The sequence below is a fragment of the Vipera berus genome, assembly GCF_964194415.1.
Source record: "Vipera berus genome assembly, chromosome: 5".
Taxonomy (NCBI): Eukaryota; Metazoa; Chordata; class Lepidosauria; order Squamata; family Viperidae; genus Vipera; species Vipera berus.
The window spans coordinates 66,807,778-66,829,491 of record NC_138207.1 but is presented as its reverse complement, the minus strand read 5'-3'; the positions used below and the strand labels follow the sequence as shown (position 1 = coordinate 66,829,491).

Sequence of the window (21,714 nt, the reverse complement as noted above, 5' to 3'; positions counted from 1 at the left end):
CGCAATTGATTTTATTGCTAATAAATCTGCCAGACCTGTCAATCACTTTTTCTACTGTTGTCATTGATGCTCCTCTTATTTTTACTAATTAAAAATCTATCTTTGCACATATTGTACTTTAATAAGGAGTCTGGATATAAAACTTTTAGCTGTAGGTCATTATATGTAAATAGCAAGTGACAAAGTAGTGTTGGAGATGAATGATTTGCTAGATCACTACACCCTCAGGGAAAAAGAAGCCACCTTCTATTTTCCTTACACTAGGAAAGTAAGATTACCAAAAAGAAAAAGAAAACTAACCCTGATAGCTAGATAAGAAAGAATTTTATATACATTCAGTACATAGATACACGTTATCCAGTTTGTTAAAAAGGAACATGAACAAGGAAAAAAGATTATCTTGGCTTGACATTCACAGAAAATAATTGGGAGATTAAATTCAGAATTAATACTATCTATCTATCTATCTATCTATCTATCTATCTATCTATCTATCTATCTATCTATCTATCTATCTATCTATCTTAAAAAACCCTTCAAAACAAAGCTTCCTTCTGGGTTCTTCATTCTAACAATTGACTAAAGAAAACAAATTAAGGATGCTGCAAATGAAGAATGAAAGAGAGAGACAGAGTACTAAACAACAGAATGCATGTCTGCCAAAGAGAACTCAATAATCCTAGAAAGTTTGTAAAAATTATGCTATAGAAAAAACACTTCAGGAAACTCTTTTCAATTATCAAACATCACTGGAAAGAAAAATCTTGCTTCTTGCTACGTATTTGCCAGTTTAAAATGCTCAATCTGTTCACGTTCATTTAAACTGGGAACATATTCAATGAAAATATGTATTTAAACATATGTAGGGGAAGGTATGAATGCATGCCAACTAGTTTTATATATAAGTATTAAAGCCACTGTCCTGAACAAAACCCAGATCATCCAACAGTATATCAGTAAGATGGCATCCAAAGATGAGGTGCTAAGACAGGGGTGTCAAACTCGCGACGTCACGTGACGTATCAGAGCTTTTTCCCCATTGCCGTCAATGGGGTGGGCGTGGTTTTGTCGTGACACGTCCAGCCTGTGGGCCGGCAGTTTGACACCCTTGTGCTAAGAGATGCCTGAAGCAGCAGCAGACATAGGAGGAAAATCAAGCAAAAGAAGTGCCATGACAAGACAAGACTGTACATAGGATGTACCATTAGCAAATAGCTGAGGTAGCTAACACTGGGAAATGCTGTCAGTGGTTGGAAAGGGCAGGACTAAAAGACAGGCTGAGGCACTGATCATAGCAACTCAAGAACAGGCAATAAGCACCACATCCACAGAAGTAGGGATTTACTATACTTGAGAACACCTGAGGTGCAGTCTGTACAGAGATGACTCAGAGACACATAAAAGGTAAAGGTTCCCCTGCATATGCGTGCTAGTCGTTTCCGACTCTAGGGGCCGGTGCTCATCTCCGTTTCAAAGCCGAAGAGCCAGTGCTTGTCCGAGGACATCTCCATGGTCATGTGGCCGGCATGACTAGACGCCAAAGGTGCACAGAACGCTGTTACCTTCCCACCGTAGTGGTCCCTATTTTTCTACTTGCATTTTTACGTGCTTTCGAACTGCTAGGTTGGCAGAAGCTGGGACGAATAACAGGCAGCCACTCTGTTACACGGCCCTCGGGATTCGACCCGCCAAACTGCCGACCTTCTGATCGACAAGCTCAGCGTCCTAACCCACTGAGCCACCGCGTCCCTCAGAAACACATAGTGGCAGGTTATAAGATGCCTGGAATAACAAACACTGAAAGGAGCTTGCATTGTATACAGGAATACCTCCATGTGGCATGTGGCTCTTTCAGCCGTCTCCTGCGGCTCCCAGTCCTCTGCTATGTGCAGTTCAAAAAAAAAAAGTGGGACTAAAAAAGTTCAATCAATTCAAATATGCAGGGTAAGTACATATCTCGCCTTGGCTCCACTCTTCAGTTAAACCCTGTTCTGCGCATGCGCGCATGTGCACACATTTTTTGCGGCTCCCAGTTTTTCCTTTTGTGAGGGAACCGGTTCCGAGTGGCTCTTTCACTGTTTCAGGTTGCTGACCCCTGGGCTAGACCCTTCCAAGTCCAGATGGGATGTTCCATAGAAGACTGTGGAGAACAAGGCTAAGATCCAGTGGGACTTCCAGATACAGATGGATAGATAGGCTCTGGACAATCAACTAACCAACCAGATATGTTGTGGTGCTAAATAATAGGAACAGCAGGAAGAAGGAGGATGAGAAGCTGGAGATATCCCAGAACCTGAAAGAGGAACTAAAGAAGATGTGGAGAGTAGAGACCAAAGTGGACCCAGTGATAGTAGGAACACTTGGGACTTTGACTTTGTCTGTTTCTTTGTCTTTATTGATAAACGTTGAGACCACTTAGCTATAGCAGACTGGGATACTTATAATATGTAAGTTGTTTGAGAAGACTTGAGTATTACTTTAAAGCAACTGTGTTTTTTTCAAAACAGTAGTCCAGGGTTCCCCAATCCCTGGTTCGTGGACTGGTACCAGGCCACGGCATGCCAGCAACAGTCCACAGAAACAAGCAAAGCCCCATCCATGAGATGCAGGCAGCACACAAAACCATGCACTCTCTGGTCCACAGAAAAACCTTTCTCCATGGAACCGGTCCCCGGTGCCCCAAAGGTTGGGGATTTCTGCAGTACTGGCAATTTTTTTAGGTGACCTATTCTAAGGATACCAAATACCCCTTAGATAAATGAAAGCCAAAAAAGATTTCTTTTGAAATCATACAGGAGACCCTTTACTCTATTTCAGGAATCAAAAGGACCATCACTTTCTGATACTTAACTACCCAGTAATCCCACATGAAATGTTAGGTGAACAGCACCAAATAGGTTACCCCCTCCCCAAAGTTCCCCTGCATTCTTAACCTAAGTGTTAAAAAGAACGAAATTTATCTTTATGTGAATGTAAAGACAAAGTTACAAGACAAGTATCTTGGTATATAAGTGAATTCTCAAGATTTGATAATTTCTATTCAGTGCAGTGAACAAAGTAATGCAATACTCGGGATTTTGATAGTGATATATGTATGAGACACTGAGCATAAATATTGCAATTACAATTTTACTATAAGAAAACATTGCCAATGTAACAAAGAAAAAAGGCCTTGACCAAAATATCTGAGGATATTAAACTGAGACGTAATCTACTGATGCAAATCATTACATCTATTTGCATTTGCTTACTGAACCCTAACACAGAAATTAAACTACATAGAATGGGGGGAGGGGGGAAGAGAGCTGGTTGTGCATGGTTAAAAGGAGACATCTTGGAGGATCCAAGCTCTTTCATTAATTTCCCTACTTCCCCTCATTAACAAGTAAAATGTTTTTACTGCTTGAAAAGTTTTAATAAATAGGAAAATGCAGGGCAGCCTACATAAGTTTTTAATGCAATATACAAAAGCTTTTAATATTTTTACATACATTAATGAAAAAGCTAAATTTTATAAGACCTGTTCTGTGAGGGAAATAAATACCACATGAACAATTACAAATCCCTTATAAATGTTTAACTCTTCCATTTCGTATGATACATCAATTAGAAAGTCAATTAAATGAACATGTAAGAACTGGCTTGTTTTTTTAAAAAAAATCTGGACCCTTTCAGTTCTCCTTCTTAACTATTTTAATTTATTAAGTAAAAGCAAAAAATAGGCTGCCAGGGACCCATATTCAAATTCACACTCAGCCATGAATTTTCTGTTGTTAGTAAGTTAATAGTAAGGAATTTCATTATAAATCCAGATTAGCAATGTAAATGCCAGTATTGAAATATGTGAAGTGCAAGCAAAGTATATAATAGACTTTCAGATGAATGAAAAGCCACCATAAACATTTAGTGGTCTTTAATTAGCTACCCTGCACAACCTGGCTACTCTGTAATAATAGGCAGTTTATCTGATAAAAGGCAAAAAAACCTAAACATCATCTGAACATTCAAGAAAAGTCAATAAAAGACGTAAAATCAAGACATTTTATCTTTGTAAAAATGGAATATAAAGAGATGTGGCTCAACATTTCAATGGATTCAAAGCAACCAGATATAAAGTTCTATTAAATCTAATCTCCCAAAAAACAGATGGCCAGATATTAAAATTCCCCCAGAAAATTGTTAACACATACTTAAAGAAACAAGATAACAGACCGGTTCCCATTCATTCTGCCTCTAGGATTTTGGGGTTCTCTGCCTAAATCCTGTATTCAAAATACATTAATAGCTCTGCCAGCCCTATTAGAGATCACAGATATTAAGAGCTTTAGTGAAAAGTCAAATGGGAAAAATAGTCCAAAATAGCCTTCATCTGACATGACTGACAATTATTCAAAGGAGTTTGCCGAATTGGGATTTTAAAGAAAATATGTATAATCAAACTCTACCTTTAATCCTCAGTGATATATCTTCCAAGTGAAAAATGCATATGTGGTAGGTTGAAGGAGAACTATATTGCATTATTTAGTTACACAGATGACACTGAGTTGGACCCAATTCCTGGATACTCTGTGTAGAAACGTTTACCATGTCAAACCGAAACCAGGAACTGAGTTCTAATCGCACTTTAGGCATAAAAGATGACAGAGTGATTTTGTTTGGGCCTGTCATTCTCTCTGCCCAACTCAACTCACAAGGTTATTGTTGTGGGGAAAAGAGCAGAAGGAATAGAATAGAATAATAACTTTATTGTGACTTTGAATATACACCAATCGGCATACATTAAAATAAAATTTTGTTGCATACAGCTCTCAAAGGCTAACCTCAATATACACTACATAAATATGACATACATATATAAATACATACATACATAATTATGCATATACCCACATATGTTATATGACAGAGAGAAACAACAGTCTGGTTTGGGTTATGTATACATGTGCATGGCAAGAAAAACGAATCTTGCGAGTTTACCAGATGGATGGCCTAGGGAACAAAGCTATTACAGAATCAGGTAGTCCTGCTAGAAATACTTCGAAACCTCCTCCCAGAGCGGAGCAACAGAAACAGACTGTAAAGTGGGTGTGTGGGGTCTCTAACAATGCTTTGTGCTCTAAGCACATAGAGCTTATAACCAGCGTCCTGAATACTAGGAAGAGAGCTTCCTGTGATTTTCTTGGCTGTCCTTACCTATCTCTGTATGGACCTTCTAGCTGAGGCATGGCTGCCACCAAACCAGACAGTGATGCAATTTGTTAAAATGCTCTCAATCGTGCCTCTGTAAAAAGTGGCCAGGACAGAAGGAGAGAGATGTGCTCTCCTCATCTGACACAGGTAATGCAGACGCTGGTTTGCTTGTTTCACTAAGGATGATGTTTGGAGAAACCAATTCAGATTGTTAGTTATCTGCACCCCCAGATACTTAATACTGTTGACCACCTCTACAGCTGCATTTTTGATACTTAGTGGAGTATGACTATGCCGGCTCTTTCTAAAATCTACAAGTTTACTAGATATGTTTGTTGTCTAGATTTATTTATAAAAAATAATAAAGATAGGATAAAAAAATCTACAAATAAATAAATCCATAGCTTTCAAGGTTATTCTACTGAACTTCTGATCCAATCATCTCCCTTCCCCTTGATTCAACCTTGTGCAGTATTTTTTTCTACTCCTTCAGTGCGCAAAGGATGGGATTGTTCCATGTTGATCATTATCCAGAGGGGGTATTCAATCTTTAATTTGTCTATGACTGACTAAGAACCCTTCCAAAATCCATATTTCAAAGGCATGTATCTTATTTTTCTCACTCTTTCTCAAAGTCCATATTTTACAAATACAAATTACCACTAGAAAAAGAATTCTGAACTTTGTGTGAAGGAAATATCTTTCTTATTGATAATTTTACTAAAATTTGTAATTATTTCTTCTGTAGGATTAATCTCACTTTTACTGATTCAACACTGCTGGACTATTGCAGTGCAATCTACATGAGGCTGACCTTGAAGAGTATTCAGAAATTTCAGCTGGTTTAAAATGAAGCAGTGTGGACAGTTATGGGTGCCTGTCATTTGGCACATGTGCTTTAATTTGGCTACCAGACTGCTTCCAGGTTGAACTGTTTTCTCCAGATTCAACTATGTTTTCTTGGGCTCAAGAATAATAGATATTGGCTTTATTCATTAATTCATTCAATTTATATGGCGGCTCATGACAAAAACATGACTCCGGGCCACTAACAATGTTTAATATAGAATAGCAAAATAAAATTATGAATATTATATTAACTAGCCAAGAAAAACCAACTAAAGCCAAAAACTAACATAATCATGAAATGGGCTCGACCACATGTCCCAGGTCCTGTCCGTTGTAGGGTAATATCTGACAGGATCCAGACAGATTAGTCTTTTCTACTTTGTTCATCTACTACAAACCTCCTGACCCTGCTGGCCTTATAAAAGCCTTGAGACCTGGCTTTTGCTGTCCTTTTGTCTGGGACAGAAAGCAGGGGTGAAAATATCAGTGGTGATACCTTTACAGATGTTAGCAACATCCAATTAGGATAAAGTTATGATGATTTTAGAAAAATTCTGAAAAAGCTGAATTTTTCTTTTAAATTCCATTAGAGATCACGAATGGAGGAAGTACTCTTGGAAGAAAAATATCAGCACAGGTGATATTCTTCACAGATCATTACAGAACCTGACTATGAAGCCCTGATGCATGGTCAGATATTAGCCACGTAAAGGCTACGCGTTGGCAAAACTTGTGTATTTTACCATGCCGTCCCTCCAAGTTCTTTCTAGTGAAAGGGGAAGAAACGTCCTGCAGTATCTATAACAACTTTACTGCCCTAGATTTTTTTATGTCAAATGTAGAAAAATATGGAACTTCATTCTACTGCAATACCCTAAAGAATTCTGAAGTATTTATTTATTATTATTTTATTAATTAGATTTCTATACCGCCCTATTCCCGAAGGACTCACTGTACAATGTACATTGTACAGTGTACAATGACAGCAGAATATAAAGATGTAATAACTTATTTGCTGCTTATGAGAACTAGACCATAAAGCTTTTACTTTTCTTTCTTGTTTTCTTTTCCAAAGGAGTTTATACTGTATTTCTTGAGAGTTATGATCGATTACTCTGGATTTAAGGGACGCGGTGGCTCAGTGGGTTAGGACGCTGAGCTTGTCGATCAGATGGTCGGCAGTTTGGCGGGTCAAATCCCGAGTGCCGCGTAGCAGAGTGAGCGCCTGTTACTCGTCCCAGCTTCTGCCAACCTAGCAGTTCGAAAGCACGTAAAAATGCAAGTAGAAAAATAGGGACCACTACGGTGGGAAGGTAACAGCGTTCCGTGCGCCTTTGGCGTCTAGTCATGCCGGCCACATGACCACGGAGACGTCCTCGAACAAGCGCTGGCTCTTCAGCTTTGAAATGGAGATGAGCACCGGCCCCTAGAGTCGGAAACGACTAGCATGCACGTGCAGGGGAACCTTTACCTTTACCTTACTCTGGATTTAAATAACAAAAATATAACCTATTTAACAGATAACATTGTATTTTCATCCGTAGATACTCAAAAACGGAAGTAATTTTGTAATGGATGCTTTAAAAGGATCTGGATATCTCTTTTTACTTTTTTGGAATTATGATGAGTTAAAAAATAAAACCCTATCATTAAACTTGTTTTTTCCCCTCCACCTTTATAATCTAGCAACTGTGTAAGTATAAACAATCCCATAGTTATAATCTGAAAAGCCATCAGGAGAAAAACTAGCCCAGTTTATTTTTAATAAAAGGAGGATCATAGTACATAATAACTCTTCCTGCCATATCCATTGAATCTGCAGAAATAGAGATTGATGTCTAGATATTTCTGGCAGGGCAAGCAATATTTCTCTACAACACGTGCTTTAGATAAACAATTCCATTTTGAGATATGTAAGGCCAGTGTCAACCTATCTACCCCTCAAAAGCTGCATTTGAACCTAACCCAGTTAGTAAAAGAAAATCAGTCAAAAATTCCATAGCATTGCTATATATTTTTCCCATTTACAACTAATTAGCCTATTTGAGCTACGTTTTTTTATTTCATGTATATAATGAAACAAAAATAAGGTAGACCAAATGTCAAAGAATAATATTGTCTTTCTTCATAATCCAGACAACCTGATTGCCTAAGAAAATGATGTATTGGGACAACAATGTTTCTGCTACAGAAACATCAATATACATGTAGATATATCTTTCCAATAAGACATAACAAGAAAATCCAGGGACCTAGTAATTAAAAAGGCTTTTAGTTTTCACCTTACAATTACAGCAAACACGAGACGTAGCATTCCACCTTATGAAATGTCAAGGTGGGGTTAATCTACTTCAGCTATCTGCGTCATTTTTAAGGCATTTGTACAAGACTGAGGAATAAACAGCAGTGTGGCCACATTTGGTGAATAAATTATAGCATTGCTCCAAAAATATTTTCCAACAGCATTCAGTGGGATGAATTGATAAAACCATTGCTGAAAGAAATCACTCTGTCAAAGTTTTACAAAGCCCTATTTATCACAATATGAAGATGAACAAACAACCCCTCCCCCAAGTGACGATATTTGTATGCAAACATTTTAGGAAGTCAGTTTGGAATAGTAATACTCGTCAGTTGGGATTACTTATTTGATGTGCTATTATCCTGCCAATGTTTCTGGGCGATACATATAATAACTTAAATCTTATCTACTGTAATCCTATTACAGTTAGCTAAGTTTGACTGTAAGATGATTACTAAACTATTCTGCAGAAAGGCCTAGAGATGGCAGAGAGATAATGCTGGGCAAAGTATGAATCCACATTTGTAAAGTCAACTTCACTCTTACGTATTGTTTGTGATTTCTTCCCACCTCATTTTTCATTCATTTTGCAAAGATTTAATGTCTCCAGGTCACATTCAGTTATAGTGTTTGTTTCTTTCACTTTTTCTTGTTTCTATATACAGTCATGGCCGAAATTGTTGGCACCCCAGAAATTTTTCCAGAAAATCAAGTATTTCTCACAGAAAAGTATTGCAGGAACACATGTTTTGCTATACACAGGTTTATTCCCTTTGTGTGTATTGGAACACAACAAAAAAGGGAGGAAAAAAAGCAAATTGGACATAATGTCAAACAAAACTCCAAAAATGAGCCGGACAAAATTATTGGCACCCTTTAAAAATTGTGGGTAAACAAGATTGTTTCAAGCATGTGATGCTCCTTTAAACACACCTGAAAGCAAATAAAAAGGAGAGAAGTTCACTTAGTCTTTGCATTGTGTGTCTGTGTGTGCCACGCTAAGCTTGGACAACAGAAAGAGGAGAAGAGAACTGTCTGAGGACTTGAGAACCAAAATTGTGGACAAATATCAACAATCTCAAGGTTACAAGTCCATCTCCAGAGATCTAGATTTGCCTTTGTCCACAGTGCGCAACATTATCAAGAAGTTTGCAACCCATGGCACTGTAGCGAACCTCCCTGGTCGTGGATAGAAGAGAAAAATTGATGAAAGGTTGCAACGCAGGATAGTCCGGATGATGGATAAGCAGCCCCAAACAAGTTCCAAAGGAATGCAAGCTGTGCTGCAGGCTCGGAGCATCAGTGTCAGTGCAAACTATCTGTCGACATTTAAATGAAATGAAATGCTATGGCAGGACACCCAGGAGGACCCCACTGCTGACACAGAGACATAAAAAAGCAAGATTACAGTTTGCCAAAATGTACTTGAGTAAGCCAAAATGCTCCTGGGAAAACGTCTTGTGGACAGATGAGACCAAGATAGAGTTTTTTGGTAAAGCACATCATTCTACTGTTTACCGAAAACGAAATGAGGCCTACAAAGAAAAGAACACAGTACCTACAGTGAAATGTGGTGGAGGTTCAATGATGTTTTGGGGTTGTTTTGCTGCCTCTGGCACTGGGTGCCTTGAATGTGTGCAAGGCATCATGAAATCTGAGGATTACCAAAGGATTTTGGGTCGCACTGTAGAGTTCAGTGTCAGAAAGCTGGGTTTGCGTCTGAGTTCTTGGGTCTTCCAGCAGGACAATGACCCCAAACATACGTCAAAAAGCACCCAGAAATGGATGGCAAGAAAGCGCTGGAGAGTTCTGAAGTGGCCAGCAATGAGTCCAGATCTGAATCCCATTGAACACCTGTGGAGAGATCTTAAAATTGCTGTTGGGAAAAGGTGCCCTTCCAATAAGAGAGACCTGGAGCAGTTTGCAAAGGAAGAGTGGTCCAAAATTCCGAGTGAGAGGTGTAAGAAGCTTATTGATGGTTATAGGAAGTGACTGATTTCAGTTATTTTTTCCAAAGGGTGTGCAACCAAATATTAAGTTAAGGGTGCCAATAATTTTGTCCGGCCCATTTTTGGAGTTTTGTTTGACATTATGTCCAATTTGCTTTTTTTCCTCCCTTTTTTGTTGTGTTCCAATACACACAAAGGGAATAAACCTGTGTATAGCAAAACATGTGTTCCTGCAATACTTTTCTGTGAGAAATACTTGATTTTCTGGAAAAATTTCTGGGGTGCCAACAATTTCGGCCATGACTGTATGTATATTTGTATCACGTGGAAGTATCAAGTGAGCTTTGTTTTGGAAGCTTTTTAAGATTTCAATACACTGTCTCTATATTATTCTTGACATTATTAATTGTGAAAGGCAGAAAGAAAATCCACTTTTTTTAGTGAATGAAAAATTCACAAAGTTCTCCAGTGACCTCAATGAGACAACTCATGATAACTGTCCCCTCCTCTTTGATTTTGTGCATAAAGACATCTGCAGAGCAAAATCAATGTTTGCTCCACTTGTGGAAACTTTAGCTGATATTCATTCATGAGTGCTGAAGATTCCCTTGTGCCACAAACAAGAAGACTTGGAGTGAGAGCTTTCTAAATGCTTCATCTACTCTAAACAGCTAGGGAGGGTAAGATGACTTTCTGGAAGATGGCACAGGATAAGAAGATTTAAAAGTAATAACATGGATTCCATCAGGAGCAGGCACTGCAAGACTTATAATCCCTTGGTCATTAAAACGCATCACATACACAGTAGATCTTGCTCTGCTACTGAATTGTTGAAAAGAAAAGTGATTTATCAGGACAAAGGAGCACACCATCTTTAATGTCACCAAGATGTTATTGTTTTGAATATGGATGTTTAAAAAACTATGATGTGAAATCATGCTTTTAAAAACCTCCCTTGGTTTTAAGATTAATTTCAGTATTGTACAATATTGACTGTGTTAAAGCCTAAAATGTTTGCTGAAAATTATATCTATTTCAGTACAACTCCAAAATAAAACTAAGTATTAAAAAAACTGGCAAAGTAGCCGCAGACTTGTCCCATTCATAATATTTATATTGTATCAAAAGCTATTAAAAGAAGAATATAAAATTAAGTTTTTATAGACTGCATATTTGCTATTTTTATGTTATACATAAACTAGGGAAAAAAATTAAAAAGTATTAAACACTGTATTCACGTTGAGAATAAAGAGGTTTCTGCTGTTTTGGAATCAATTTTCATTTTCTCATGATACCTTGTGAGATAACATCAGCACACTTCTCCCTGACCTCATGTTAAAGCCGTATTAACAATGCTTCCATCAGTAATCAGCAGATGATGTCTTCAGTCATTTGAAAAATAATAAAGATAAAGTAAAAATGGTACCAGCCCCTTCAGCAGTTAGTAATTAATTTAAAAAAAATGTTTTAGTCTCTAATTTTTAGGCCATCCAACTTACAACATGTAGATTTTTTTAAAAAAAGGGAAATATAAAAATGTTACCTAAATTGCAAAGTTCTTGCAAGAAAGGAAACCAACATTTCTCATTGAGTTGTAGCAAAGATCTTGATTTTTTTAACATGCATATTTATATGTAAAAAATAATGAATTAGATTCAGGCTTACCCATTTTGTGGTTCAACCTTTCCCTCAAGGCGTATCTCATGTACTCCTGTTTCACATCCAAATATCTCAATTTTTCCCAGAGGACTACGCAGAACCACACATTTCCTTTTACACTGAGTCATCTCATCTCTGAAAAGAACCTGGTTTAAAAACAAATAATATAATGTATTTCAAGACTTTACACACATTTAGTATTTTTTCTCAAATAAAAGAATTAGGAGAGACCTTTTTGCAGGGAAAAATTATTTATATATAAAAGTATGGTATTCATCAGTGATAATGGACTCCAAGCAGGGGAAAGCATTAGTGTATTGATGAGTGAATTAACAAGTGTTGGCTAGAGGAATTCTTATCAAATTTTCCTCTTACTCAAGAGTTTATATTGGGCTAAACTGAGAAGGGATCAAGGAGAAGCCAAAATTTTGCACTGGGAGTCCCCTAAAAAACAAATGTTTCTACACTTGTGAATTGCAATGTTGTGGCATATTTATCTTCCTGTCTGAAAACAGCAACAAATAGAAGTTGGCACTGGTAGTTCTTAAAGAAAAAAATCTCAGCAAATAGTTCCACCTCAGCTGATGAAAAAGAATGAAGAATAATCAGTTCAAATAAAAAAGACAAGATAGCAAAAGCAAAAGTCAGAAGAATAAGCCCAGTAGGTAACAGCAAAACCAGAAATAAAAGTTGAAGAAGATATTCTGTACCAGTCAGTTTTCAAGGTCTTGTAGATAGAGATGGGGTAGGAAATATGTCTACTTTGGGATGGTAGTGAAGACATTTTAGACAGATTTAGCAATTTCAAGTTGCATGGTAATTGTTTTTTACTTGATCCTACTTTTAAAAAAAAAGACAGTCAGGAATATCATGGCTCTCGCTGACTGGTTCCAATGGCTGGGAGAAAGGAGAAAGAAGAGGAAACTACAGATACTAAGGAAAAATGTGAGGGGCTAATATCTTTTGCTCTTGCCACATGGAGGACTTTGTTCCTATTGTTAACTGAGTAGACAGGAAGGAGCCAGAAAGCAATTTTGCACCACATATGCATCCTCTTGGATCTGGCCTTTCCACAGCATCCCTGTTTGCTTGGGAAATGGACTTGATCCGCTTGTCTTTTTCTCAGGCTAAAGTCACAATGCCTTATCTTTTTCTTTTTCTTTTGTAGCATCAAGTATGTACCCATTCAATAATAAGAAAATTGCCAAGAGTATTATGGGCGAGTGTATATTAACCATGTTACGAGGAGAAAGAAGCATTTAACCCCCCAAAAGTACAAAACCTTTACAGGAAGCAACTGGGGAAAAAACAAGCACTGAAGTGCCATCGTTTGAGGGAATATTTGTGGGGGGTTTGGGAGGTACGGGGTGCCTTTGACTCAGTACTGACTCTTGGCAACTGCCTTGACTAGCCCCCTGCAGTTCTATTACTATTGCCTCCTTCTTAGCACTGAGAGAGAGTAACTGGCCCATAGTCACCCAGCTGGCTTTGTGTATAAGGCTGGGGTAAAACTCATAGTCTCCTGGCTCCTCGCCTGCTGCCTTAAACCATTACACCAACCTGGCTCTTTAGATCTGTATTAAACTTTCTGTTTTTACCCCGCAGTGACCTAAAGCACTTAAACTTGTTGGTAGCTAGGAGAGAAGAGATGAAGATGGGATGCTAAAGGAGGTTATTAATGAGAAGATAACTGTGATGGGAAGCAGTGATAGACTTTACAGGGCTTATCAGTGGGAATACTGATTTGTCAAACATGTTCCAGAAGGCAGATATTCTACTGATCCTAAGGAAATAATAAAATTATAGGGAGATTTTGGTCTCCACAGCATTCACAGGAGAAATGGTACCCTAGTGTCCTACAAATGGAATAACAACAACAACAATAACAGAATAACTGTGGTAAACAAAGATAGTATCAATAGTAATATGCACCTTGAGTGCAATCCAAAATAACAATAACACTACTTGAATATCACTGGCATTGACAAAATCATCACCAAAAGTCTTTACAGATTCTCAGTCATCCAGGTCATGGTTATCTCAGAGTTGCTTTTTCACAAGGCAAATGGACTTTGTTTTTTCCTTGAAGATGTTTTGCTTCTCATCCAAGAAGCTTCTTCAGTTATGCTTTTGAAAAAGCACCTCTGGGAAAATCATTAGCAGTCAATTGCAAAAGGGTTTACTTGGAACAACTTATATTATGTGATACCTTTAACAACATCAAATAATAACATCTGCTTATCCCAGGTCCTTGGAAAGAATTTGATAGGTGGATAAAAATAGTAATGGGGGACTGTAATTACCCTGATATCAACTGGGAGACAAACTCTGCACCAAGTGGAAGATCAAACAGATTCCTGACAAACCTAGCAGACAACCTTCTCTCCCAAAAAGTAGAGAAGGGAACTAGGGGATTAGCCATATTGGATTTAATTCTCACAAACAGAGATGAAATGATAGAAAATGTCGAAGCCACAGAAACCTTGGGGGGAAGTGATCATGCAATATTGGAATTCAACATTCTGGAGGCACAAGCAATAGAACACAGCCAAACTAGAGTCTTGGACTTTAAAAGAGCTAATTTCAATAAACTTAGAGAGACCTTGGGAAGAATTCCATGGATGAGAATCCTAAAGGGGAAAACAACTCAAGAAGCTTGGAAAATTTTGAAAAGAGAGATAATAAAGGCCCAGTCTAGCACAATACCAACAAAGAAGAAAAATAATAGCTCTCAAAAGAAACCAGCATGGCTGCATAAAGAACTCTCTGATAAATTGAAAGATAAAAAGGACAAGTATAAGAAGTGGAAAGAGGGGTACATAACTAAGGCAGAATATCAGCAAATAGCCCGTGCCTGCAAAGATGAAGTGAGGGAAGCTAAGGCTCAAAATGAACTAAGGCTTGCGACCAAAGTCAAAAATAACAAAAAAGCCTCTTTCAACATATAAAGAACAAGAAACAAGTGAAGGAAATGATTGGCCCATTAGTGGGGGAAAGTGGCAAGAAGGTGACAAGCAACAGGGAGGAAGCAGAACTATTTAATTTGTTTTTTGCATCTGTCTTTACACAAAGGAAAAAAAACAGTCCAACCTACCAAAAACAGTGCCATAAAAAACAGAATAGAAACGCAAGTTAAAATAGGCAAGAAAATGGTAAATGAGCACCTGTCCAGCCTTCTTGTTGTTGTTAGCTGCAAAGTCGTGTCCGACCCATCGTGACCCTATGGACAACATTCCTCCAGGCCTTCCTGTCCTCTACCATCTTCTGGAGTCCATTGAAGCTCACGCCTACTGCTTCAGTGACCCCATCCAGCCACCTCATTCTTTGTCGTCCCCTTCTTCTCTTGCCCTCGATCTTTCCCAGCATTAGGCTCTTCTCCAGTGAGTCCTTCCTTCTCATTAGGTGGCCAAAGTATTTGAGTTTTAGCTTCAGGATCTGGCCTTCTAAAGAGCAGTCAGAGTTGATCTCCTCTAGGACTGACCAGTTTGATCGCCTTGCAGTCCAAGGGACTCGCAGGAGTCTTCTCCAGCACCACAGTTCAAAGGCCTCAATTCTTTGGCGCTCAGCCTTTCTTTCTGCGCAGCTCTCTAAACCGCCGCTGCCCCGTTTGCAGAGCTGCTGCATTCCTCCGCGTTTGAAAGAAACACGAACGAACGCAGCAGCTGTGAAAAGAGGACGGTAGCAGTCCGTTCGGAGGTCTGCCGTGCTCGTCAAACATGAACGAACGCGGCAGGTCTCCAAATGGGACGGCGGCGTTTTGGAGAGGTGCGCACGCACTCTCCAAACTGCTACCGTCCTCTTTGCACAGCTGCTGCGTTCGTTCGTGTTTCTTTCAAATGCGGAGGAATGCAGCAGCTCTGCAAACGGGGCGGCGGTGGTTTAGAGAGCTGCGCAGCTCCCCAAACCTCCGCCTCCACATTTGAAGAGCTGCTGCATTCATCAAACGCAGAGGTTTGGAGGTCCCAGGAGAGGGCGCTCGGGTGGCTGCGGCGGTGCCTGGGCTGAAGGCACCGCCGCAACCCAGTGCCCGTCGCCTGCGAGTCCGTCTCTCCCCCCCGCGTAAGCTGGCGGCACTGGGCAGTGACAGGTGCGTGCAGCTCAGGATGCGGTGCAGGCGTAGGGGGTGGTGTATTTTTTGCTTGTTTTGCGCATGCGCGTGCGTGCCCACATGCGCGCACACATTTTGCGGCTCCCACTTTTTTGTGTGTATGACGGAATCGGTTCCGATTGGCTCTTTTGCTGTTTCGGGTTGCTGACCCCTGGTCTAGTTTAGCGAAGAGAAGGACTAGGGGTGACATGATAGCAGTGTTCCAATATTTCAGGGGCTGCCACAAAGAAGAGGGAGTCAAGCTATTCTCCAAAGCACCTGAAAGCAGGACACGAAGCAACGGATGGAAACTAGTCAAGGAGAGAAGCAACCTAGAACTAAGGAGAAACTTCCTGACAGTTAGAACAATTAACCAGTGGAACAACCTGCCTCCAGAAGTGGTGAATGCTCCAACACTGGAAGTATTTAAGAAGAAACTGGACAGCCATTAGACTAGACTAGATGACCTCCAAGGTTCTTCTTCTTCTTCTTCTTCTTCTTCTTCTTCTTCTTCTTCTTCTTCTTCTTCTTCTTCTTCTTATTCTTATTATTATTATTATTACCACCAAATCTAGTCCAATCTGACTGATCATGCGACCAATCATAATAGTTTAATCTTCAGGTTTCTAGAATAATTGCCTCCATGTCTACAAGTATGGCAAATGCAGCAGTTGAACCACACATAACCAGCAAAGCAAACATAGTCCACCCTCTGGGAACACAGCCCAAACATATCCAAAACCGTCCAGATCCAATCCAGGTAGACCTAGACACTGTCTAATATTCAGCAAAGCACATAACTAAAATAGTAATATGAAGACAGTCCGTGTGTAGCTTCTATTTTCTTTGCCATTTCTACCCACCTATTAAGTAGTTTGTTGTAGTTCAAAGTATAGATCAAAACCAATAGTTTATTTTAAAAAAAAAAAACTGCTGCAGAGATTTTATATAATGCTTATGCTAAGATTATATTGGACAATATTTTGAAATATGAGAAATTAGAAGTCAGAACTGAAGTTTCCGTGAAGTTTGAAGTGATGAGTGTAATTGAGATACACCATGAAAACAACTATGAGTGTAAGAATGTGTAAAACAATCTGAATTCAAATTATTTCACATACAAATAATTCTTCAGAGGATTCTGAGCAAAATAGTTCATGTTCTGAAGTTTCCTCCAACCTCAAGAGAAAACGGGACATTTCATTCCATACCATGTTGACTGTTCTGACATTCAGTAATTGGCTTGTTTGTATTTTTAAAGTCCTCATAGGCTCTGAGGTAGAATTAATCAATAAAACAGCAGGCACAGATTTTATACTTGCTGCCACTGGCTGGAACTGGCTGAGGAGAAGAAGGATGGTGGTGCTAGGGAGATTCCATTAAGCACATGTTCAGAGACTAAAAACAGTTTTGAACTTAATAAAAAGGCTGCTGCCTGTTTAGTATGTGAATTTATTGCTCTTTTTATATATTCATTTGTTTGCTTGTTGAGCTTTGCGGGCCAGTTGCCAAATAAAACAGTATTGTGCTTTTGCTTTAATAGATATTCTTGTAATATTTTTGGACTTTCTTTGCAGGCAAATAAAGTGTACTATGCATGGATGTGCATTAAGACATATCAAGCCAATAGCCAGAAAAATCACATTTTTGCTGTTGGTCTGCTATTCTTTGGCTAATCTACCAAAGTGAATCAACTTAACACTGCTGGATTTTTTTACCGGGAAGAATTCTATGGCATTTGTGCAAGGCAGACCAATATGTAACAAAAGCTTCTAGTTGTTTGTGAGGGGAATTTGTTAAAAATATATTTTTTAAATTTTACCTGGTTGATATTTTTGATCAGTTGAATAAAAGAAGGCACTTAACACAGAAGACAACTGGAGCTTGTGGATCAAATACAAAGGAGGGTCATTGTGAATTCCTATTATTGTCTATGGTGGAATACATAAAATATTTTGTTTTTGCTCCTATAGAACAAAACACTTGTTTCACTTCTTGTCCACTTATTGAAACCCCAAAATATAGGAGGTCAGGAACCTATTCTTTTTCTTACATCCAATTCTTATAGAATTCATGAATTGCTACTTTTTTACTACCATGATACCCAAGAAGCTCAGGCTTGTCTTACTCCCTGCTACATAAAACAAGATAATTTTACAGCTTCCAACTAGACACAGTACTGTAGAGTGACAGTTTGTCAAGAAGCACTGTGGCAGTAAGGTTTACAGCATAAATGTCAGTTTTTAAATGGTTCTGTCTTGGCAACAGAAGCTCAAAATGTGTCACACCATCCCAGAATCTCACTCTCTGTAGGACACTACAGCTAAGTTAACCCTGCCATTATATAGCAAATTTGCAACCTGTTGGTATATTTCAATCTAATTATTGTGGATGATACCAAATCTACATCAAGTGAAACAAGGTATACAGTAATGAATGGACAAGAAATATGATCACCATTTTATATTAAATTGCATATATTGCATTTATTATGTAATTGTAATTTATATTTTTAAAATGAAGCCAGTGCAATTCTTTGGTTTTCCTTAATATATTTGGAGGTTTAGTATTGGGAGTTGAGTGGCATATACATTTAATAAATAGTATTTATTATAATTATAAAACATGGAAGGTCCTTCATAATACATAAATGTTGTGCTGCACTGTTAGGACTGTGTATCATTCACCAACAAATTGAATTGTATGCTCTGATTGACTTACGCAGTCAACTGAGAATAACTTTTACTCATAATGCTCAAGCTATTAATAAATATTTTATTGTGCATATAGTTTTAATTTAATTTTGGACACCTTTGTGTTACAGGATAGATAATTTTCTGTCCAATATCTTTCTTTGATTTATTTTATTGTTTTATTATATGTGGTTGTATTCTGGAATTTATCTTAACTGCTGAACTGTAGATATAAGAAAAGTAAATAATTGCATAAATAGATTTTTAAAGCACTAGAACTTTTAAATATTTTCACCTACAGACTGTGTTAAAATATCTGCTAAACAGACATCAGGGTACTAGTACTGGGAATAATCTTATGGTGGTTATTCTAAAATACAAAATTCTAATTAAAGGAAAATACCAAAGAGCAATACTGTATGAGATTATGCAAAAACTTTTATGTATTTTTGCAATATTCTCAATCAATAGGCAAGTATGTTGCCCTACCCATTCAACTTGGCCCAGACCTTTTGGAAAATTTAGCAGACAATCCACATAGAAAGTTAGTCATTTTCTGAAGAAACATGTTCTGTTTAATTTGTATTCCTTGGTTTTCATTTGAACAGAATAATAATGCCAACTCAATATGTCTTTTCAGATAATTTTACAGATATATACTTTAAGAATGAATATTTAAACTTAGTTTAAAGCTTTTTCATGCCAATTAGTTCTGTATGTTTGTTGTTCATACAAATTGTTCTGCTGTATAATTATTTCTCTTCTGAAAGAATATTCAGGAGAAAACTATTAACTTAATAACATACTATTTTGTTCATTTGCTTTCTTGGGAGACATCACTGGAGAAAACATCTTCATAATATTGATTAACATTATTTGATTAAACTTTTATTTTAATATTTTCCCAGTTCAAAATTTCAGAATTACTTGATTTTAAAAAAAGACTGTCTTGGAATGATAGTGGTAAGGTATAAATTGAAAAGGTAAGTTTAAAACTTAGACATATAATAAATTTAGTATTTAAGCTCTAATAAATATTTATATTAGCTTTTATTAAAAGCTATATACTAAAACTTATTATTTTAGTTTTGGTAAAAGAAAAAAAGAGTATCCCCAATCTTTAAGTCAAAATATCTTATCATTGTAAGATGTACACGGGATAGAGAATTAGGTGGGCAGGTAAACTACCTTGTGAACAGTTCCCCAAAAAACCTCTATGTGTTATAATTAAAATGGCAATATTCCAACAAATCTGTGAGAATAAAATACTGTGTACAAAGTTCATTATGCCTAAATGCTAAAACTAGAACACTGGTGTTAGCTAACCAAATTAAGTCTTTGTCATTAATAATGCATGAGTATAAAAAAGGTGTACATTTCAGAACATGTATCAGAGCAAATATTAGGATGATTTATGACTTAATGTTCTGTACAGGAAAAAAAATGATTTTCCTGGTATGTGTTTGTAACCTTGAAGAAGTGTGTTTTACTGGGACTGTGCCCTTCAAGGTCAAAGATACTCTCCACACTTTAGGAAGAGTTGGTACAAAAATGGAAATCAGCTGCATTGAAATTATGAACCCAAGTTTCATGTAGAACGGGTTGTTTCAGTACCAACAGTTCATTTTATGTCTTTAAAAAAATAGATATCAATCTGAGAAGCAATTGGACATCACAAGTTTCAAATACAATTTTTACCTCTTACTCATTCTACAGTAATTCAGTTTAAAAACACTAAATCTTTCCAGTACTAAAATAGTCTTTCCATATGATTTAATCTTTTCATGTGATTAAATCTTTCCAGGTGATTAAACACTACATGATTTAATTATCTATCCATAAGCCTTTATGATACAGTAAATATTTCAAAATAATATTATAACTAAAACCTAAATGGAAAATAAAAAGTTCGATTTCAATTTATTGATGTTATGTCTTAGATGTCCTTTTTCTTCCCTAGTAACAAGTAATCTTCAACTTACAAGCATTCGGTTAGTGACCGCTCAAAATTACAACAGCACTGAAAAAAGTGAGTTTTGACTTCTATAAGATACATGAGTATCTGCAGAAGAAAATTATAACTAAGAAAAAACAAAGGCTGAATGCAAAAAATTAAAGCTCTACTAAATACAATAAAATTATTTTGGTGTAAATATGCATGAGATTCCATAAAATAGAAGTAGAATTCTTTATTGGCCAATCAAAATCAGTACATATGAATATAGATTTTGGGAGGCATTATATTCAGATTATGTATCTTTTTTAGACAAAGAGATCACCTGAAAGAGACAATTACTCCTGGATAAGTAAAAGAGAATTGTTCTGACAATTTAGTTTAAAATCTTCCTGAATAATTAATCCAAGTTATATTTTCAGTTCCAGTCCATATTTTTTGTTAGCTGTGAAGTCATATCCGACCCATCGCGACCCTAGGGACAACGTTCCTCCAGGCCTTCCTGTCCTCTACCATCTTCTGGAGTCCATTTAAGCTCACGCCTACTGCTTCAGTGACTCCATCCAGCCACCTCATTCTCTGTCATCCCATTCTTCTATTGCCCTCAATCTTTCCCGGCATTAGGCTCTTCTCCAGTGAGTCCTTCCTTCTCATTAGGTGGCCAAAGTATTTGAGTTTTAGCTTCAGGTTCTGGCCTTCTAAAGAGCAGTCAGGGTTGATCTCCTCTAGGACTGACCAGTTTGATCGCCTTGCAGTCTAAGGGACTCGCAGGAGTCTTCTCCAGCACCATAGTTCAAAGGCCTCAATTCTTTGGCGCTCAGCCTTTCTTATGGTCCAACTTTCACCGCCATACCTTGCAACTGGGAAGACCATAGCCTTGACTATGTGCACTTTTGTTGACAGGGTGATGTCTCTGCTTTTTAGTGTGCTGTCTAGATTTGCCATTGCTTTCCTCCCCAGGAGCAAGCGTCTTTTAATTTCTTGGATACAGTCCTCATCTGCAGTGATCTTGGAGCCCAGGAAAATAACAT

At 37.7% G+C, this 21,714-nt stretch overlaps 1 protein-coding gene across 1 annotated transcript in view; it reads right to left on the bottom strand.

The window, feature by feature from the left end:
* MGMT (O-6-methylguanine-DNA methyltransferase) overlaps positions 1-21,714 on the bottom strand; it is a 212,744-nt gene that overhangs the window by 157,623 nt on the left and 33,407 nt on the right. Inside the window, exon 3 of the mRNA XM_081329111.1 lies at positions 11,956-12,095. Within this exon, the coding sequence (XP_081185237.1) occupies positions 11,956-12,095 (140 nt within the window). The remainder of the gene's footprint in view (positions 1-11,955; positions 12,096-21,714) is intronic.